The sequence below is a fragment of the Periophthalmus magnuspinnatus genome, chromosome 10 (genome assembly GCF_009829125.3).
Source record: "Periophthalmus magnuspinnatus isolate fPerMag1 chromosome 10, fPerMag1.2.pri, whole genome shotgun sequence".
NCBI classification, from domain to species: Eukaryota; Metazoa; Chordata; class Actinopteri; order Gobiiformes; family Gobiidae; genus Periophthalmus; species Periophthalmus magnuspinnatus.
The window spans coordinates 25765357-25784422 of record NC_047135.1 but is presented as its reverse complement, the minus strand read 5'-3'; the positions used below and the strand labels follow the sequence as shown (position 1 = coordinate 25784422).

Genomic DNA, 19066 nt, shown 5'->3' with positions numbered 1-19066 from the left:
TTTCTTGTTGCAACATTGACATTTTGTCACTGTGGGATAATTAAAGACTTATGCAATTTTGTGCAATTTTATGCAATCTGTGTTTTTGTTTCTTAATAATTCTACAGTGGACTATGGAGTAAGACATTAGATATGAGTAGATATAATTAAGATATACAGTATACCTCATAACTAAATAGAGACATTTTCAAGTCTAGAGTCTAATATTACGCATATCTTTGGAGAAAAATAGGACACATTAGTACAGTGGTTCTTAACATGGGTTCGATCGAACCCTAGGGGTTCGGTGAGTCAGTCTCAGGGGTTCGGCGGAGGTCAAGACACGCACTCGACTCATATGATTCATGGACTGCGAGCGTCTCCACACGCTGGTCATGTCCCAATTCAACAAATGCACCCTTTGATGTGCTTATCGAAGTACCCGCCCAACTTAAATGAGCCGTTCAAACGGCATCAAAACAAAACGACATAAAAACAAAGAAAAGGAACAGACTTTGCTGTGAAAATGACATGAGAGTGGCACTTGTCAAGGTGAAGCCATGCATTTCTGAACTGGTCTCTCAAAGGCAACAGCAGAAGTTATACTGATTTGCAGTAATTATTCATTATTATTCTAGCCTGATGGAAATTAGGTGATGGGTGTGTGTTAAAATGTTAAAAATAATAAATAGCATAAATACAATAAGTTCATTATTGGAATACATAAAGTTAAAAATTTAAATCATTTCAGTGTGGTAGTATTAAAAAAGGTCATGTCTTTGTGAAAAGCTATGTATGTAATTTGTTGTGAGTTCATGCATTGTATTGGTTTTATTCTTTGAACACAGTGATGTTAATGCACGGTTCATTTTGTGCACCAGTAAAACATACATATGTCTTGTCTCTTATTTTTCAATAAAGAAGGGTTCGTGAATGTGCATATGAAACTGGTGGGGTTCAGTACCTCCAACAAGGTTAAGAACCACTGGTCTAGGTGAAAACTGAAACATTTTAAGAATACTAAGAAGTAAAGTAAAAGTAAAAAAAAAAAAAACAAGAACACTGATCTTTTTTTTTTGAATATTTTTTATTTTTAAATGTTTTTTTTATTATTTTTTAATAATTATTTTTTAATAATTATTGTTTTTAATTATTAATTTTTATTAAGTAACGGTAAACTAGCAAACAACAAAGTTAAATCTGTCAACTGGACAAATCTTGAAGGAGTGAAGACGTTTCAGTGCTCATCCAAGCCGCTTCTGTAGTTCTGAACTGAAGAACAACTGAGGGTCTACACAGACATAACGGTAAACAACTGAACTAAAGGATGAATACAGAAGATGTTTAGGTCCTCCTGTTGAACCTCGGCCTTTTAATCCTTTTGGTTTTGGTGACGGCTGGTATGGTTTGTTTAACTGGAGAAGACTCCTGTTTGACTCGCTTGGCCGCAGGATCGGACTCCGGAGTGTGGGGACGCTTGGTGGTGCTCTGACCCTCTCTTTCATCCGAAGTATCTTCCCTCCTTTCAGCAGACAATTCAGTTGTTATTTTAACGCAGGGTTGCACAGGTTCATGGATCTCCTCAGCTGGCAGTGCAAATTTTACTGTGTCTTGGTTGGCGTAAGCTGCTGATAGTTCCATCCCTTCGGCCCATAACTTACCAGCTTGAGTGTACACATTTTGGATAAAGCTCGCTACATCATGGCTTAAGTTCACATTCTTGACTGTAGAGTTGAATTTCACTCCAACCAGCCATGTTGTGTTCAAACCATCTTTTCCAGAGAAGGACTCTAGATTTGGGCAAGCCACAGAGATAGCGGAATTCTTGTCTAGGATTCCAACGAGGTGTCGAATTTTAGACTCAACAAAACCAGTCCATACTTGATGCTGGTTCTGCGTAGTCGCATTAGAACGCAGCACAATAAAATGTTTGTAATCCTGCAAAAATATCGCAGGTTCAAAGAGTTTTTTCCAGGTCGGTTTGCTGTCACTCATCTCCTCCATTATAGTGTGTCCACGTTTGAGCTCCTCCACAATGATCTTCAGTGAGGAAGAAGACACATTGAAGGCGGAGTTTTGGTGCGGGTAAGATGGCGTGATAATCGGCATGTGGTGAAACCGATCACTCACGTTCACTGTGGGATTCCACACCGGAAATTTCAAGTTGTGCTGCTCAGGGTTCTTCAGTAAGATGGGGAAATTCCACTGCCACATGGAGAAGATCTTAAAAAACTTATCCACCAAAATTGCAGCGGTCGCGTAAGGGTACAGCTGGCATACTCTGGCAACTAAGATACCCCAAGCAACCCCACCCAGAAAGCCCATCTTATTAGAATAGATGTTCCGAGATTTTGCCCAGTGTTTTATGGTGGCTAGCACTATTCTGAAAGTGAAGATGTTTGGCACCAAGCTAGCAATCTCCTGTGTAACTCGGTAGCCCTGTAAACTCCTCATACAACAGATGTCCATTCCTTGCAGATGATCGATATTAAGCAGATCCAGTTTGTCGCTAATGCTTTTTCGGTTAATTTTAGCATACACCACGTCAATGTCTATTCCATCATAGGTGAGCTTTATAACTGGGACAAACGCATCCTCAATAACTTGGATGATCTGGATCGCGTTGTGGGTCTTCAGTTTCTCCACAAAGGAAGAAAAGAAATCGGATCTCTGGACAAAGCCTGGTCCCACACAGAGGAGGTCAATGTCTGCCCCCTTTGCGTTGACGCCCAACGCGTAGGATCCAAATGGGACTACTCGGCCGCCAACCTTTTCCGTGACGTACTCTGGAACATTCATCGCCAAGCAGGTCTCAGTCAGCCATTGTTTGAATAGCGACTCCATATTTCGCACCACTCTTTCGCGATGTTCGACCTCCAGGTGCGATTGGAAGATGTCGAGGGATTTTAGGTCCTCCATCAGCATCCTGGTCCTCTTCAGGTCTTCTTCGGACGGGAAGTCAAAACTGAGTGGTCCAGTGGTCCCGTACCATTTAGGCACGTCCTCCAATGAGGTGATCTCGAACAGACTGTAAGAAGATAGAAGATATGGAAAGATCATTAGTCAAATATGCCAAAATACTATTTCACATTACAGTTCAATTTAGGTTAATGCATAAACTTGTGTACGTATGTCAGTGGTTCTTGTAGGCCTTAGTGTAACCTTAACTTAGTGTAGCCTTAACTTTTCCTCAACTTTATACAAGATCATATTTGTGGTTTTACCCATTTTGGGTATAAATGGTGAGCACCTTAAACATTTATATACATTCTGTTTTCCTCTACAAATGACAACTAAATCTAACCATTATTACAGCGATTTTTACATTCACATCTTATTTGAATGTATACAAGATAGTTATGTGTTTAACTGTTATGCATACTACGTCCTAATTTGAACTTTTATAAAACCTATGATAAACTATTTCAACAGAAACTATACATAAAACGCATACATACTCGGACATTGTATCACACGATGTTTTAACGTGAAGGATTTGGATGATTTCGGTATTTGATCAGTAAAACACACGAGCAGCACAGTTTTGCAGCTTACTCTCACAAGAGACAAGTGTAGACTGAGGGTTTCTAAAGTGAAGCGCGGGAACATGCTTTGATCGGCTTGTCATCACCCGTTGTCATGGTGATTATGACAGCTTTATTACATCATCAGAATGTGCATCTTTTAAACAAAACACATTAGACAACTTTTAAATGGATATTTTTGAATGGATAAATTGGTCTTGAAATAGTTACATTAATGCCTGTTCATTGGGTATAATTGGTTGGTTTTATGTTGCGCAATATCGTCATAATTTTGTTCACTGACAAAAGCAGCTAAGTTTTTTTATGATTCTGACATACTATTCAGAATTAATTAGGATATTATAAGTAGTTATATTAAGGATTTCCCAGTAAAAATCAACGAGCACATCAAATTTACAGGACAGATGACACTACCTGAAAATGTGAAATGTATAGGTCTACATAGTAATTTTGCAACATTCTAACATCATATAAGTGCAGTTATTATCATTAGGGTTAGCAAAAATGGTGGACATGGTATAGCAGGTAGAGTTGTATCCACCACATTACATCAATTACGTGTAAAGAAAATTTCCATACTGTGTCAGACTTCACATATGGGCTATTAATTATAATTAATCCTTCAGTTAATTACCTTTATGAAGTCGGACACGCAAACCAAACTCCTCAACTTCTTCATCAATGCAGCAGGCGTAACATCAGCTTCCTCAGCCTTTCAATCCCCTCATATTCATTCGTTTTGTGTCAATTCTAGTTGTGTCTCGCCCAAGGACACAAAGACAGTGTGAAGTAAAAGATTGGATTCATATTGCCGACAAGACCATTTAATAGATCTTCACAGATGTGAATGGACTTAATTGAGCTTTAAGGTTCAATGAAGTGTGAAAGTAAAAGTACAGTTACATAACTAAAATGTATATTCATTTAAAAGTTGTGCTTAAATAAAAATATCTGCATGAAGGACACTATTTAGTACTAGTTCAGTGGTTCTTAACCTGGGTTCGATCGAACCCTAGGGGTTCGGTGAGTCAGTCTCAGGGGGCGGAGGTCAAGACATGCACCCAACTCATGATTCGCGGACTGCGAGCGTCTCCACACGCTGGCCATGTCCCAATTCAACAAATGCACCCTTTGATGTGCTTATCGAAGTACCCGCCCAACTTAAATGAGCCGTTCGAAGGGCATCAAAACAAAACGACATAAAAACTAAGAAAAGGAACAGACTTTGCTGTGAAAATGACATGAGAGTGGCACTTGTCAAGGTGAAGCCATGCATTTCTGAACTGGTCTCTCAAAGGCAACAGCAGAAGTTATACTGATTTGCAGTAAATATTCATTATTATTCTAGCCTGATGGAAATTAGGTGATGGGTGTGTGTTAAAATGTTAAAAATAATAAATAGCATAAATACAATAAGTTCATTATTGAAATACATAAGGTTAAAAATTTTAATCATTTCAGTGTGGTGGTATTAAAAAAGGTCATGTCTTTGTGAAAAGGTATGCATGTAATTTGTTGTGAGTTCATGCATTGTATTGGTTTTATTCTTTGAACACAGTGATGTTAATGCACGGTTCATTTTGTGCACCAGTAAAACATACTTATGTCTTGAATTTGAAAAAAATTATATTTTATTTGTCAATAAAGAAGGGTTCGGTGAATGTGCATATGAAACTGGTGGGGTTCAGTACCTCCAACAAGGTTAAGAACCACTGCATTAGTATCTGTGTCTTATGGTTAACAATAAGAAATACACTGCCTGGCCAAAAAAAAAGTTCCCACAAAAGAAGGTCACACACTCTAATATTTCGTTGGACCGCCTTTAGCTTTGATTACAGCATTCGCTGTGGCATTGTTTCGAAAAACTTCTGCAATGTTACAAGATTTATTTCCATCCAGTGTTGCATTAATTTAATTAATTTTTCACCAAGATGTTGCATTGATGCTGGTAGAGTCCGACCGCTGCACAAAGCCTTCTCCAGCACATCCCAAAGATTCTCAATGGGGTTAAGGTCTGGACTCTGTGGTGGCCAATCCATGTGTGAAAATGATGTCTCATGCTCCTGAACCACTCTTTCACAATTTGAGCCCCATAAATCCTGGCATTGTCATCTTGGAATATGCGCGTGCCATTAGGGAAGAAAAAATCCATTGATGGAATAATCCGGTCATTCAGTATATTCAGGTGTCAGCTGACCTCATTCTTTGAGTACAGACTGTTGCTGAACCTAGACCTGACCAACTGGAGGAGGCTTGTACCTATTTACTTAGTTAAATCCAGATGATGACTTTTTTTTTTTTGGCCAGGCAGTGTATGTGTAATCACAAAACCAGGTTACCATGGTTGCCAACTATTGAAAAAGTACAAAAATGTCAGCTTCTACAATGAGACGTGTATTAGTCTATGCAATTTATAATACTCCTCGTTATTGAGTATTGGAATGACCAGAGCAGATCTGGTGAAGGTGTATCAACTGTACACAGAGGAGTACTGCTACTTTTTAAGTTTCTTTCCACACAACACACAAAACACACACCCAGGTATAGTTCTAACTCACAAAATATCACTCACTCATAACATCTTTAGAAAGTAGCAGATGTTGAGCCATTGAGCCCTTTTGTTTGACTCCTCTCAGAATCAGCTGTAACATTGTGACGTTGGTCGTGTATATCGGGATGTCCAGTGCTCTTCCCAGCGTGTTGCCCTGGAAACTCTCTTCTGGTCAATGTTAAGTGAATAGTAAGGTTAGCCTGCTGCCTTATTGACTGAGCTGTCAATACCACTGCAGGGGGAATCCATAAACCCCCAATGTTATCTCCACATCCGCCTCAAGACATAACGAGACTCTCAATGCACGGTGTTTATAATATGTTTCATTTGGAGCACTTTCATATGATTAAATAGAATGTCTTATCAGGAGAACATGGAAGAATAAATGTGGTTTTAATTGTAGATTTGTCATTAACTGTCCCCAAAAGTTTTACAAGGCAAGTTATTGGATTAAAACTGGTACTATGAATTCCCTTTTTTAAACTTAATCTGGACAAAAATGAAATTATGGGGGTCCTCTCAAGATTTTTGTAGGGAATCTTAATTTAGTGGATGATGATGAAGATTAGGATTATTCTGTGAACTTTTTTTTTTTCTCTTGTTTTAAGTATTTGCAACTATTTGTATGTATAATGTAACTTTGTAAAATCCTAAATCTTTGAAATACATAATTCTGGCATATATCATGTGGTTGTGCTTTTATATGTACAAAAACTAAACAAAAACACTATTAAAAAATCCAACAATAATAATAATAATCAGTGGAGTATTAAGTTTCAGCTCAAACCCCATTTTGATGTTGATTCAAACGCAGATTTCAATGAATAATGACAAGTTCCCTTGTAGTAAATGAATGAAAACAAAACTTTTAGGTTAGGTCTACTCAAAAAGGAGAAATGTGGATTTTAACAAAATCTATCACTTTCCATTTGATTATCATATGTTGACCCAAAGCAAGTATTATTGATTTTATATTATTCAGCCCAAAATATGGTAGGAAAAATTAATGAACTTAAAATTTAAAAATAAAATGTTTGTGTATGTGTATGTAACTTTTTTGGAGGAGTCGCCATGGAGATGCTATTGCTTTGCCTGGATTGTTCCACCCAGAGAGATAATCTCACTCGTACCAGGAATGCATTTTTTTTTTTTTTTTGTTTTGTTTCACAATAGATACAACTGTAATTGAATAAATGCAAGATAGATAGCTCCACACTTTAGAACATTCAAAGCAAATCATAACATCACCATAGAGACAAATAGGTGGCAGAGACTCACCAGAAAAGTTACATAATGTGCCTTTAAATGCAGCTCAAACATGCCTCAGATGCAGTCTCCTTACACGACCTGCTGTTGCCTGTTCTCTCTCAGCTCATGCCTAAAACATCCCGGCCCCCTGCAGGCTGCCTCCTCACATTACATTCTAGGATGGCTTCTCCTGTTTACGGTTGGAGTTTGCTGATCGGATTAAGGTCTCTTCCTCGCTCCCTGACTCCGCGTGTCATCAGTATTGGAGCGTCGGCGAGAGGATGCAAAGCACTGCGGATCTGCTGCCTCATGACGGGGCATCTGAAAGTCTAATCCTGCACCTGTCTGCACCTGTCACCATCACTCAAACACTCACACAGGCACGGTGACAGCGGCAACTTCTCTGGCAAGTTTGGAAATGCTGACTAAGCAATTGTATAAGGGTAGTATAGGTTTTGTTTAAGGTGCACTGCGGAACTTTTCTGGTGAAGGTATTGTTCTGCTTAGAATATTCCAGGGTATGGTATTAAACTTATCTATTTCTGTGCAGACAAGCAGGTGATGCCACCAAGTTTCAGGTCAGACCTGTGGTAATGTATGAAACTTCTCTGTGTTTTTTCAAAGTTTGTACTGAAGAATCATTTTGGGCAGGAAAAAATGCCAAAAACAGCCAGATTGAAATAAACATCAATGACCAGTAGTTGGCTGCATTAGATGTCACTGTGTGATTATAATGGATTTCAGTGGTGAAAATCTAGCTTGTTTGCCAAAGCCTGGGCATGTTCAAAAATGTGTTGTCTGGTGGAGAGCAGTAAATATGATCAGTTTTCAGTCAGAAGCTCAGTTACAAACTTTCATATATAAAAATACACGTATTATGTTTCCATTGGAGAGAAACCAAAAACTGCCGTTTGAATGGGTTTTCAAAGGTCCATTTTACACGCTCAATGACAAAAACATGATACTACACAAAAAATAACAATGAACCAAAACTATTACTGCAATAAAAGAGCTCAAAATAATCTGTTTTGCATTTACAGCAGATGTGTCTGAAAAGAATGAACCCAAAGGAAGTAGAATATAATAATTAATGAAAAAACTTCATGGATGTATAAATGCACTGCATTATTTATGTGCTTAATGATACAAACGTGAATATTTCACAATACATAAAAGTGAACTATCTACTGAAATAATGTTGATGCCAATTATTGACATTCTCCAGGCTGCAAGAAAACTTCTCTGCTCTGCATTTTTCAAATGGGAAAAATATATAAATTTGTGTTTTTATCAATAGAAAAATTGGTCCTTTTATGATAAGAAATGGCATATAAAGTTAAAATCATACAGATTATCAAAATATTTTATACCAAAATTTAGAACAAAAGTGTCTGAAAAGAATGAGTCCAAAGAAAGTTAAATATAATAATGAACAAAAAAATGTTCCTGCATGTCCAAATACTGTGCACATTTTGTGTGCGTAATAGTACAAACGTGACCGTTTCATCAACATGTTATATGGATGTTTTGATATGGCTGTTGGCCAGACAAAAGGAAACATCTTCCAAAAAGCTCCCACCTCACCAAATTTCATGCCATTTGGATGAATGTATTCAAAATTATCCATCGATGAAAAGTTAAAAGCACATACAACACTGAGGGTTATGCCAACTGGATTTCAGAATGGAAACTGGCAACCCAAAGAGAGAGAGATCATGTGAGGCTCATTCTACTTTCTGATTGGATAATCTTGAGAACCAAAACACAAAGTTACTTGGCCATGTACAATGTTTGTGTAACTAAAAATATAACAGCATTACAATTATTATCAACACAAGCTGTGTATGATCTAAACATGTTTAAATCATATATGTTTGTGAAATGAACAGTTATGTGTTTTTTATTTACCTTTCATTTTATTTGTAGCATTTTGGGCCACTTAAATCTGCAGAGAACTTCTTTGCATCACCACAAATCACAAGATCATGAATGCAGGTATGTTGATGTGTAGAGGAGATTAATCTGTCAACCTTTTGAGTTAGTAGTTAAATGTCTTTACCAACCTGACAACTTAAATTTTCTATCTGTTTTCCATGTAACAAGAGAATTATTACAAAACAATATTACACACATTTTAGGTATAGATTTGCACTATGACCAAATCCTGTGAATATAGACCTGTCCATTGCACCTGTAGAAGACTAACTACCTTCACACTGTAACATGATTCCTGCTTACAGGCACTGAACTGGCAACCTTTGTGTACATGAGCAAATATCTCTACGAACGGAACAACTTGAAATGTTAGTTTGTTTTTCACATGTAACAAGAGAATTATAACTAAACAACGTTATGAAAATTTTGTAGATTTTGTTGGTGCTATATGCCCCAAAATGCAAATATAGAGCTATGTTAAGGCTTACATTTCAAACCAGTGTTACTGTATCTAAGGTTGCGATTCCATCTGTCCATTACACCTGTAGAAGATGAACTACCTTCACACTATAACATGATGAAAACTGCTTACTGGAATTGAGCTGGCAACGTTTGGGTACATGAGCAAACATCTCTACCTGCTGAACAACTTGCTTTTCACATAACTAAACAATGCTATGCAAAAATGTTAGTTTCATGGCACTATATGAGCAAATCTGTGAATATAGAGCTATGTTATATCTTACATTTCAAACTAGTGTTACTGTATCTAAGATCGACTACCTTCACATTTTAAGCTGATGCAAACCACACTGATATCTGTTTTTCTCATGTTTTCCTCGGCAGCCTTTCGTAGTACGCTTCTTCCGCCGCGTTCATCCAACATTTCAATATACAACCGGTTTACCCTTATAACAAGCTCACAATAAAGTATCCTGCGTGCCGCCCCACTACTTTACAGTTCTGATGCGATTTCGCCAAAGTGGAGTGCATACATCCGACCCCTAGATGTCAATAAATCCCATTGCCAGCTGGTGAAAGTCTCCTCATCCTCCTCTCTCCATCCTTCATCTGCTTCATCCCTCCTTCCACCCAGGGTCTACTTTCACTCCGTGTCGTCTTACTTTGGGGCTCTCCGAGATGTATTGATAATTTCCCAGCAAAAATACGATTTCAGTTTATTCTACAGAGCAAAAAATCTAATAGTTGACTGGGTAAATTGAATTGCGTTTTACCAGAGTGGAGAACAATAAACAGGCAGGAGTATAGGGGCAGGATCCAGACATTTGGCCACGGGATTATTGTTCAAAAGAGCTCTGATATGATTACAGGAAGCAATAGATGATAATCGCATCAGTACATGACGTTTTCCGCGGCGAACGCTTGCATTCATCTGGGTTATACGCAGCGGGAACAGACAGAGAGAAACATGGCCGACGCTCCTGCACAGGATCGGATCTGAGGAGAGGCAGGGGAGGGGAGGGAAGGGGAGGAGATGGGAGGAGAGGGAGGAGAGGGGAGGGGTGGAGTCAATGCTAGGTCAGGAGGACAACAAACGAGCTTTGAACTTTACTTTATAAGATACTTCGGTGCTTATATACCCTGCTGCACGAGCATTTAATGTTATTGAATTGGAGTGGGGTTGCTGGGTTTCAGATAGCATCACAATATTATATAGGCCAATAATATTTAATACAGATGGGGCCAGCTAAAATGAGTATTGTTAAAATTTTGTTGTTATAGAGAGAGTTACAAGGTCTCCTCAAAACTGCCTCTTGCCCTCCATCTGGGAGTATGACATCATCGCATTTTAGAATCTGAAAACGACCAATTGCTGCTGTTATGTTGTTCCCCATTCAAAAACAGATCAGGAGTTCTGTTGTGCATTGGGCCCATTCATGTTTGAGTCATTGTACCCGATTTCTACTTTCTTGAAAATGCATGCTAACAGAGCACCAGTGTTACTTCCTGGTTTGCGATTGGTAAGAAACACTTTTTAATTCTAGATGCAGACTGCACACAACCTGTAGTAGCCAAAATACCTTTTTCTCTTAATTACTAGGTCATGCTGTGAGGTTTATGCATGTACCGGTGGCAATTCCACTATAATAAGGCCTAGGTGCTGCTAAGTTATGAGGTACAATATTTGTTGTAGGACCTCTACCCAGCACCTTTAAAAAAATACCTATTGTGCTTGCGTCTGCTATTTGATGTATAACACCCGTGAATCATTATGTTATAATTTGCACATTTTAAATTGCATTATTCATCTAAAACAGGCCAATAAAAGAAGCAAGTCCGCTGACCTCCATGCTAGAGAACTGCGGTGTCCAGTGAGAGCTGACATCTCCGTAACTGTCATCACAAAAAGCCGTAAAGTTGTCGGTCTTATGGTCTCTTATGGATAGCTGCACATCACATCACATTTGAACCAAAATGACTATGCAATGCTGCAGAATTAATAACATAAAATTGAAAAATGAAGTAAGTACATAGCAGTGGGGGTATGCCAGTGGCGGTGAAAACGAGGGTTGATCTGCAAAATGGCGTCTTGAAAATAAGTGATTAAAGATTGCTCAAACATGCACAAATCACTTCAAATACAACTTCGAGAGGGGAAATGAGAGGAGGAAACATCTATTACATGGTTAAAAAATCTGGAAAGTTGATTTTGTATATTAGGTCTGCTTTAAAGTGAACCTGTTTTGTTACCTATGTATATGCCAATGAAGTCGATTCCTACTTCCAACAAACAACATGATTTAAAACTAAACTTTTGACAAACTACCTTTAAGAAACGTGTAAACACTTATTGCTGATCATGTATTTTATTTATAACTCAACAGTTTCAATACATTAGTGTAGCATAGTTTCACAGGAAAGATTCTTCTGTTCTGTTAAAGTTACTACAACCTTGAGTGAAGAACAACAACAGAGAGAAAACAGCAGGATCAGCGCAGACTAATGAGTGTGAGCGTGCCAAGGCGAGTGTTTGGTAACAGAGGGCGGCAGTGGTGAGGGCCGGCGCTGAAATATGGCCGCTTTAACAAGTCCCGACAATGCAAAAGAAAAATAACCAAAGCGTCCAACTTTGATGGGCCTGAATATATGGGCACTCTGTGTGTTTGCAGGCAGGCAGAAACAGCAGCGGGTGGGGGCAGAGGGGTTAAGTAGGATAGAAGGCACCCATACTTCAGATTGGCAGCGAGCAGCCGCAAGGATAATCGAATCAGGGGACGCAATTCAATTAGCGGGGGGTCTCTGGGGCCACGAGGAGCAGCCGGTGGCAGTGTGCGATGCATGCAGCGAGGGGCCGGCTCCACACGACAACCAGGCCCCGCGCTCCACCAGCCCGACCCAGCCAGCCAACCCGCCCAATCCAACCCAGCGCATGAATGCAGATGAAATTTGAAATATGAAAATATACAATAATTTATGGAAGTTGTCAGGAACGCAGAGACCAAGCTGCCACTATAGGAGGGTGAGGGAGAGGAGAGGGGGAAGGAGGAAGGAGGAAGAGGAGGGAGAAGAGGGAGAGGAGGGAGAGGAGAGAGAGGAGGAAGGGGGGCTGATCTAAAATAAGCTTGTATTCTACTCCGCAACAATGTCATGAAATATTGATTGGTAATTGTCTCAGAAGAGATACGCTGTTGACAAGTCTGCAGTGTTTTTTTTTTTTTGTTTTTTTTTTTTTCCATAGCAAATGTTAAAACTGCATCATGTAACTTTTCTGGTGGTGCTTGTTGCCATGGACATGTTATTGCTTCGCCTGGAATGTTTCACAGTATGGCATTAAACATGTCTAACACACATTTATTAAAGAGGAGGTGTTATGGAAAATTTACTTTGGAGTTTCTACTATGTTATAACGTTGTTCCCTCATCGAAGACGTGCCTGAAGAGGTTTTAGATGTTATCCATGCATGTTTGAGTAATATAGTGATCTGTACACAGCACTATTCGAATCCTGGGTCCTATCCAAACCTCATCCTACGAGCCTACCTCACTCATGTTTCCGCACTTTTTTTCATAAATATACAAAAGTATGATACAAAACAACACACTACAACTTCACCAAACTAATGTGATTTGCAGTACTTGAATTAGAGGGATACATATCAATTGTAATGTGAGAGCGCTCTCTGTAGAGGGAGTGACTTAGCGTAAGGAGAAAGGGGAGGAGGGACTCAGAGCATCAAAAACAAAACTGAAACAACACATTATATTACATTGTTTTCGGTGAAAATAGCATTTCCAAAACAATAAAAGGTAACACGGTGATCTAAATGTGTTATGTGTTAGCAATTAATACACCATAGAAGCATAATACCCCCTCTTTAAACTACAAGAGTTTAATGCTCAAAAATAGCATTCATTCTAACTGAGACTGGGATCACCTTTCTAACTGGTCCTTGCATCACCTGCATGTATCCATGGAGATAGCTTAATGCCATACTGTGGAATATGCTAGACATTGCAATACCAAAAAGTAAAAACAAAAAACACATAGGTTGGAAAACAGTGTTATATTATTATGGTCTTGCCTCCCTTCGCCATAACCTTTACTTCAACCCAACAATAAGTGTATACCATAGAAATTGACTTAAACTGGATGTAATTGTGGGAAATTCATGTCACAAATTGAGTTATAACTAAATGACTGGAAACATGGGCTATTATTGATGCCACAATGAAATAAATGATGTAGTGACTGCACTATAACTGATCACACATTTGTACACACTGCAGGATGCTGTCAATGGAATAAGCCATGCCTCTATTGACAGTTCTGTATACAAGGGCCGATGATGGTATTAGATCAGTGTTGGCACAGTGTCCAAAAAGTGACCATAGAGATCAATGCCATTTTTGGAGCAGAAGCTTATAAGCCAATGTAAGTCTGCTGTGATTTTGTCCAGCTTTTAACGTTATGCCTTGGCATCTTGGTTTAAAATAGTGTTTGTCATTTCTGTTAAAGGCACGGATTTAGTCCTGTTGTACACAGACATAGCAAGACACTGTGAAGCCAAGACACACTCCATGTAAAAAACACAGCATTTATGGCAGAGAATTATTTAGCACATGTTTAGCTGTTGGAATGATGCAGTTAGTATTACGCAAAATCAACTTCTATGATGTTTAAATGTGGTTCCCTCATCGTTAACTTACTCAGAGTTGTATTTTGATTGACTGATGGATGTATGCTCACATGTCTGTTTTAACCTACCCCTTATGTCCACCCACTGCTCTAAAACTACTAGTTATTATTAAAAAGAATTAAAACTCCAGTCTAGTCTATTTAATACTAAGGAACAGCCTCGATAATACTGATTCCAACATCATGATGATAATAAAAACAAAAACTCTTTATTTAGACAATAGAATGTAATTTAAACATTAAATAATAGTCATTTCTTTTATGTTACCATGTGATCTAATATCTGTGTAATCCCTCAGTCGTCCAGGTAGGTTCCCTAGGGGTCCATGGGCATATATATTAGTCTGTGTGGTCTTATACTTGTTCTGATACAGATTATTCTAAACCTGATCAGGAAAGGTTCGTTTCTGTCCTGTGACTGTGACTTTTTTAGTATTTTGGCTACTCGCTCAAATGAGTATCTAGTTTCAATACTAGAATTAGTTTCAATTAGTATCTGATTTTTTGACAACCCTACTCCAGTCATACACATAAAGTTAAAAAAATGTTACTTTTCAAAAATAAAAGCACGTATATAAAAGTAACATGTAGCCCCATATTGTTTTTTACAAAATAAAAAATACTTATTTATGTATTGTTTACTTTATATGCCTGGGATCCAGAATACACACTTTTCCTGTATTTCACAAAGATGTGAGTCTGGTCACCCGTGTGTCTCCCCAAGTTCAGATGTGAGTGATGGTTGATGGATCAAACTAAATATGGCCTCACCTTCATAAATATGAACAATGGCCATCCTAAAATACACATAACCAAAACACCTTCTGTTATAATCAGTCTTTATTATTATTATTATACCCAGTATGGCAGCAACTGTGTACCGCTGGGTTTACAGAGCTGTATTGGAAACAGTGAGGAGATTCAAGATGGACGCTCGCTCCCACACTCTCCAACATATTATTGCTCATTAGACCCTGCCTCGCACCACTGCACGTCAGACCTGATCCTTTTTCATCTGCACAAATTTGCCTGGAATTTTTCTTATTTAGCCCGACCTCCATTATCGGAGCTGGAAATCCGATTAGCCGATGATTATTCTGCGGCACAGTTGCCAACATTTCCCCATGTGGCCAGTGCCGGTGGCTTGGATTGGGCCTGGCCTTTTGTTAACCTCTGCCCACTGACAATGCACACAACAACAGGCCCAGATGAGATAATTCCCGTAATGGGCCGTGCAGCAGCCTCAGCCTGGACTGATTCAATTTGTCCATTCTGTACATACAAGATGTTTGCCGGGTCAGTGGAACGGCTAGAACTAGCACGTCAGCTCCTTCTGTTTGATACTGTAAACAGAACACTGACACTTAACTGGTTTTCATGGGATGGATCGAGGCACATATTTTCAGTGTAAACATAACCTTGAAATGACTCAGTTAATGCGGCTATGGTTGGAATTAAGAGGAGTTGCCAGGTTCAATCTTGAAATCCAGTTGGTTTAAATAAAAAATCACTCTCTCTGATCTGAATCCTCACAAACTAAACCAAATGATATAATAATTTTATTTGACTTACATAAGTGCTGTAACAACAGAAGAATAAAACCCCTATTTCAAAAGGCCCAGGACATTTTCTATACAAAGTAGTAGTATCCATTACGTCAGGTATGCCCAAATTGTGACCCGGGGGCCCTCAGACCAATTTTTCCTTGGCACTTAAGCTTCCAAGTGAATTGGCCCTTATTACCTTAAACAGTACGTTTACTGCACATTTCTGAAAATCTACTTTAACAAGCCAATATCAAATATTTAAAGTGTCCCACTGAGGATGTAAGCATGAATAAAAGTCTAGTGGTTCAGTCTAACTTGTAATAATAATTCAGATTTGAAGTATTCACTGTATTGTGACCAGTCTATGGCCCTCAATCAGCCTTCAGCTTTGTCTGTGTTTTTATATGTGGCCCTTAATGAGAAAGGTTTGGACACCCCTGCAAAACGTCATCTGCAATTACCTACATAGCACCTCATTTTAGAACAATAATTATCTGCTGGGGCTATTTATATATACAACCGTTTTTACTATTAAACTTTAACATGCAGAGATCATTATTCATGGTGAACCAGTATTATTTTTAGTATTGATCTAATGGCCTAGTAATAGTAACAGGTCCATTGACTTCCTGTTCAAAATTGCAGTGGCATTTCATTGTACCAAGCAGCAGATATATATATTTACATAGTTGCACAATAATCAGAAGTCAGTACAAAGCTATTCACCTTATTCCGGACGTTGCCGTGGGCACCGCCATCGTCATTGGGGTTGTATTATTTTGCATGAGACTGCTAATCTTGACAGTAAATAAGCTATAGGGGACTACAGAGTCATTCTAAATCCTCCCAGAGAGTCAATGCATTGTTGACTTGTTGGTGCAGATGAACACAGAGCATTTTATACAAACCAACCTATTTCATATCATATTTTTGAGGTGAGAGAAAGCACGATTTGGAGCATTTTGCGGAAAAAGTGGGCGGGGTGGAATAAGATCAATAGGCGGAGATAGGGGGTATGAGAAAACTGAAATTTTCTGAGTATTCCAACCTTGAATGTAGGACAATACAGGATAGCTCAAACTTACATGAATCAATCGCAATACCACTTTGAATAAGATAACCATGAGCTAACACGGTTGTAACACGATCAAGAGCCCATAAAAGTCGATTCCCCTTTAAAGAGTACAATCATTTTAATACCATGTTAAAGATATACCTAAGTCTACGCAAAGCTGCAGTGAACAGGTGCCTTGCTTTCCCATTGCTAAATAATCCTCCAATTAGCCAATTAAAACACAAGGCAGAATCCAGTTATAGAGACCCCACGAATAGGTGTACGCACTAATATCAAATCGACCCAGACGTAGCTGTTGTTAACCACTTTTCTTTTAGCTGCTCACACATTTACCTGCATCTAATCGTGTTTAAAGCAATAACATGTACTGTGTTGTTACATGGACAATTTTAGCTTCATTAGCAAATAGTACAAGTCGTTGATTACAATTATGAAGTTAATTTCAGAATTAGCACACTAGCAAGCTTGTTTATCAGGGACTACACAGTTGAATGCCATTCTAATATAACCATTACATTACAGGTATGTGCGTGTATATAGTCATTTTAGGCTCTGAAATGAACTTTGGTGGAGGAAGTACTCAATTTTGTAAAAGTACAGATACCAGAGCAAAAAAAAAAGGCTCAAGTAAAAGTAAGTCTCACATGAAAAAAATCTACTTAAGTAAAAGTATTAAAGTACCTGTTTAAAAATGTACTTAAAGAGTAAAAAGTAAATGTATTTCACACAGATTTTGAGGTCTTATAAGGTTTCAAATGTAGTGATTTTGATAAAGATTCATGGTGAATTGTGTTCAGTCGAAAAAAAAACAAATCAATTTTTTTGTGGTATCTGTTTTTCTTCGTATATATATTTTTTCTTTAAATTAGAAATGTGTTAATAATAAACCCCTCAGCCTTTTCTGCAAGTCTCAAACTCTCAGTCCTGTTCAAAATGTAGTGGAATAGAACCTACACACACAGGATCTCAGGTGTAGTAGTAAGTAAAAGTAAAAAGTACAGGTATGTCAAATTTGTAGTTATGTATAGTACTTAACTGCTTTTACTTCGTTACGTTCCACCACTGTCAAACTCTCACTAAAATTAAATTCCAGGACACATTACTTCAAAACGTTTTATTTAAAAAAAGCACTTTTGACACATATATTTCAACATACATTTAAAATTTCACAAACATTACTTGACTCTTACTTGTTTACTATACATTAATATATTACAGCTCATTAGTGCAGTTTGCAGGGTCTCCAGGTAGTGCATAGGAATGTCAAGATATGTGGGTAAATCGATAACAGATGTGTTTATTCAGATAATTAATCATAACAAGAAATATATACATAATTATGATATTCTTTGAAAAGCATAAATGAAAAAAGTCAAATTAAAAGTAAAGTGCTAAACTGTTTATGTCACATTCATACTACTTTACCATTCAGAAAATTTGTGAATGAAAGTGAATGAAGGATTTCACAGTTTTTTGGTCATGGTGTGAGTAACTGTGAACACTTATAATAGTGGTTTCTTCTAAACGTAACACTACAAATGGATATCACAACAGTCCTAGAAAAAACAGCAGAAATACTTAGTGCTTTCAGTGTCATTGTCTTCTGGATCAAAAATGCAGTATTTCTTTACTCTTAGTTTTATTGTTTTGAAATAAGACATGATTTATGACTGCACAAAGCCCCATGCATTTTAGATTATTTGTACAATATCAGGAACTTTAGTTTAGTAGGTAAAATGTAATAATAATTGCACCTTAATAAAGCATGAGCACAGACTTAATCACCGCTTAATTGGTAACACTCTAACACTAATTTCTAATGTTAACCTCTTAATTACAGCCACAGTATTTAACCTTTGAGCCAAAAACATACAAATATTTTAAAAATTCACTGAAACTAAAGTTAGTTTTATTGCACTTTTTTTTGTACGTTTTTTTTTTTTTTTTGTACTCTATCCAGGTTTACAACTCCATAAACCCAACTCGTATTTGAACTGGAGGAGGGCCTCTTTCTGCTCTTTTTTTCTTT

At 37.9% G+C, this 19066-nt stretch overlaps 1 protein-coding gene across 1 annotated transcript; it reads right to left on the bottom strand.

Annotated features, from left to right (window-relative positions):
* Positions 1-1323: 1323 nt before the first annotated feature.
* LOC117377339 (poly(A) polymerase type 3-like) lies at positions 1324-7634 on the bottom strand. The gene is made up of 2 exons (XM_033973717.1): positions 7522-7634; positions 1324-3007 (listed from the first exon to the last, which is right to left on the bottom strand). Exons 1-2 carry the CDS (start codon positions 7632-7634, stop codon positions 1324-1326), a joined length of 1797 nt encoding a protein of 598 aa, XP_033829608.1.
* Between the last annotated feature and the right edge of the window lie 11432 nt (positions 7635-19066).

Excerpts from the sequence above, each read along its gene's own strand:
- LOC117377339 (XM_033973717.1), bottom strand. The coding sequence starts at position 7,634 with ATGAGGCAGCAGATCCGCAGTGCTTTGCATCCTCTCGCCGACGCTCCA. Across the intron at positions 3,008-7,521 it reads CCGATCAGCAAACTCCAACC|TCTGTTCGAGATCACCTCAT; the intron begins GTAAACAGGAGA and ends ATCTTCTTACAG.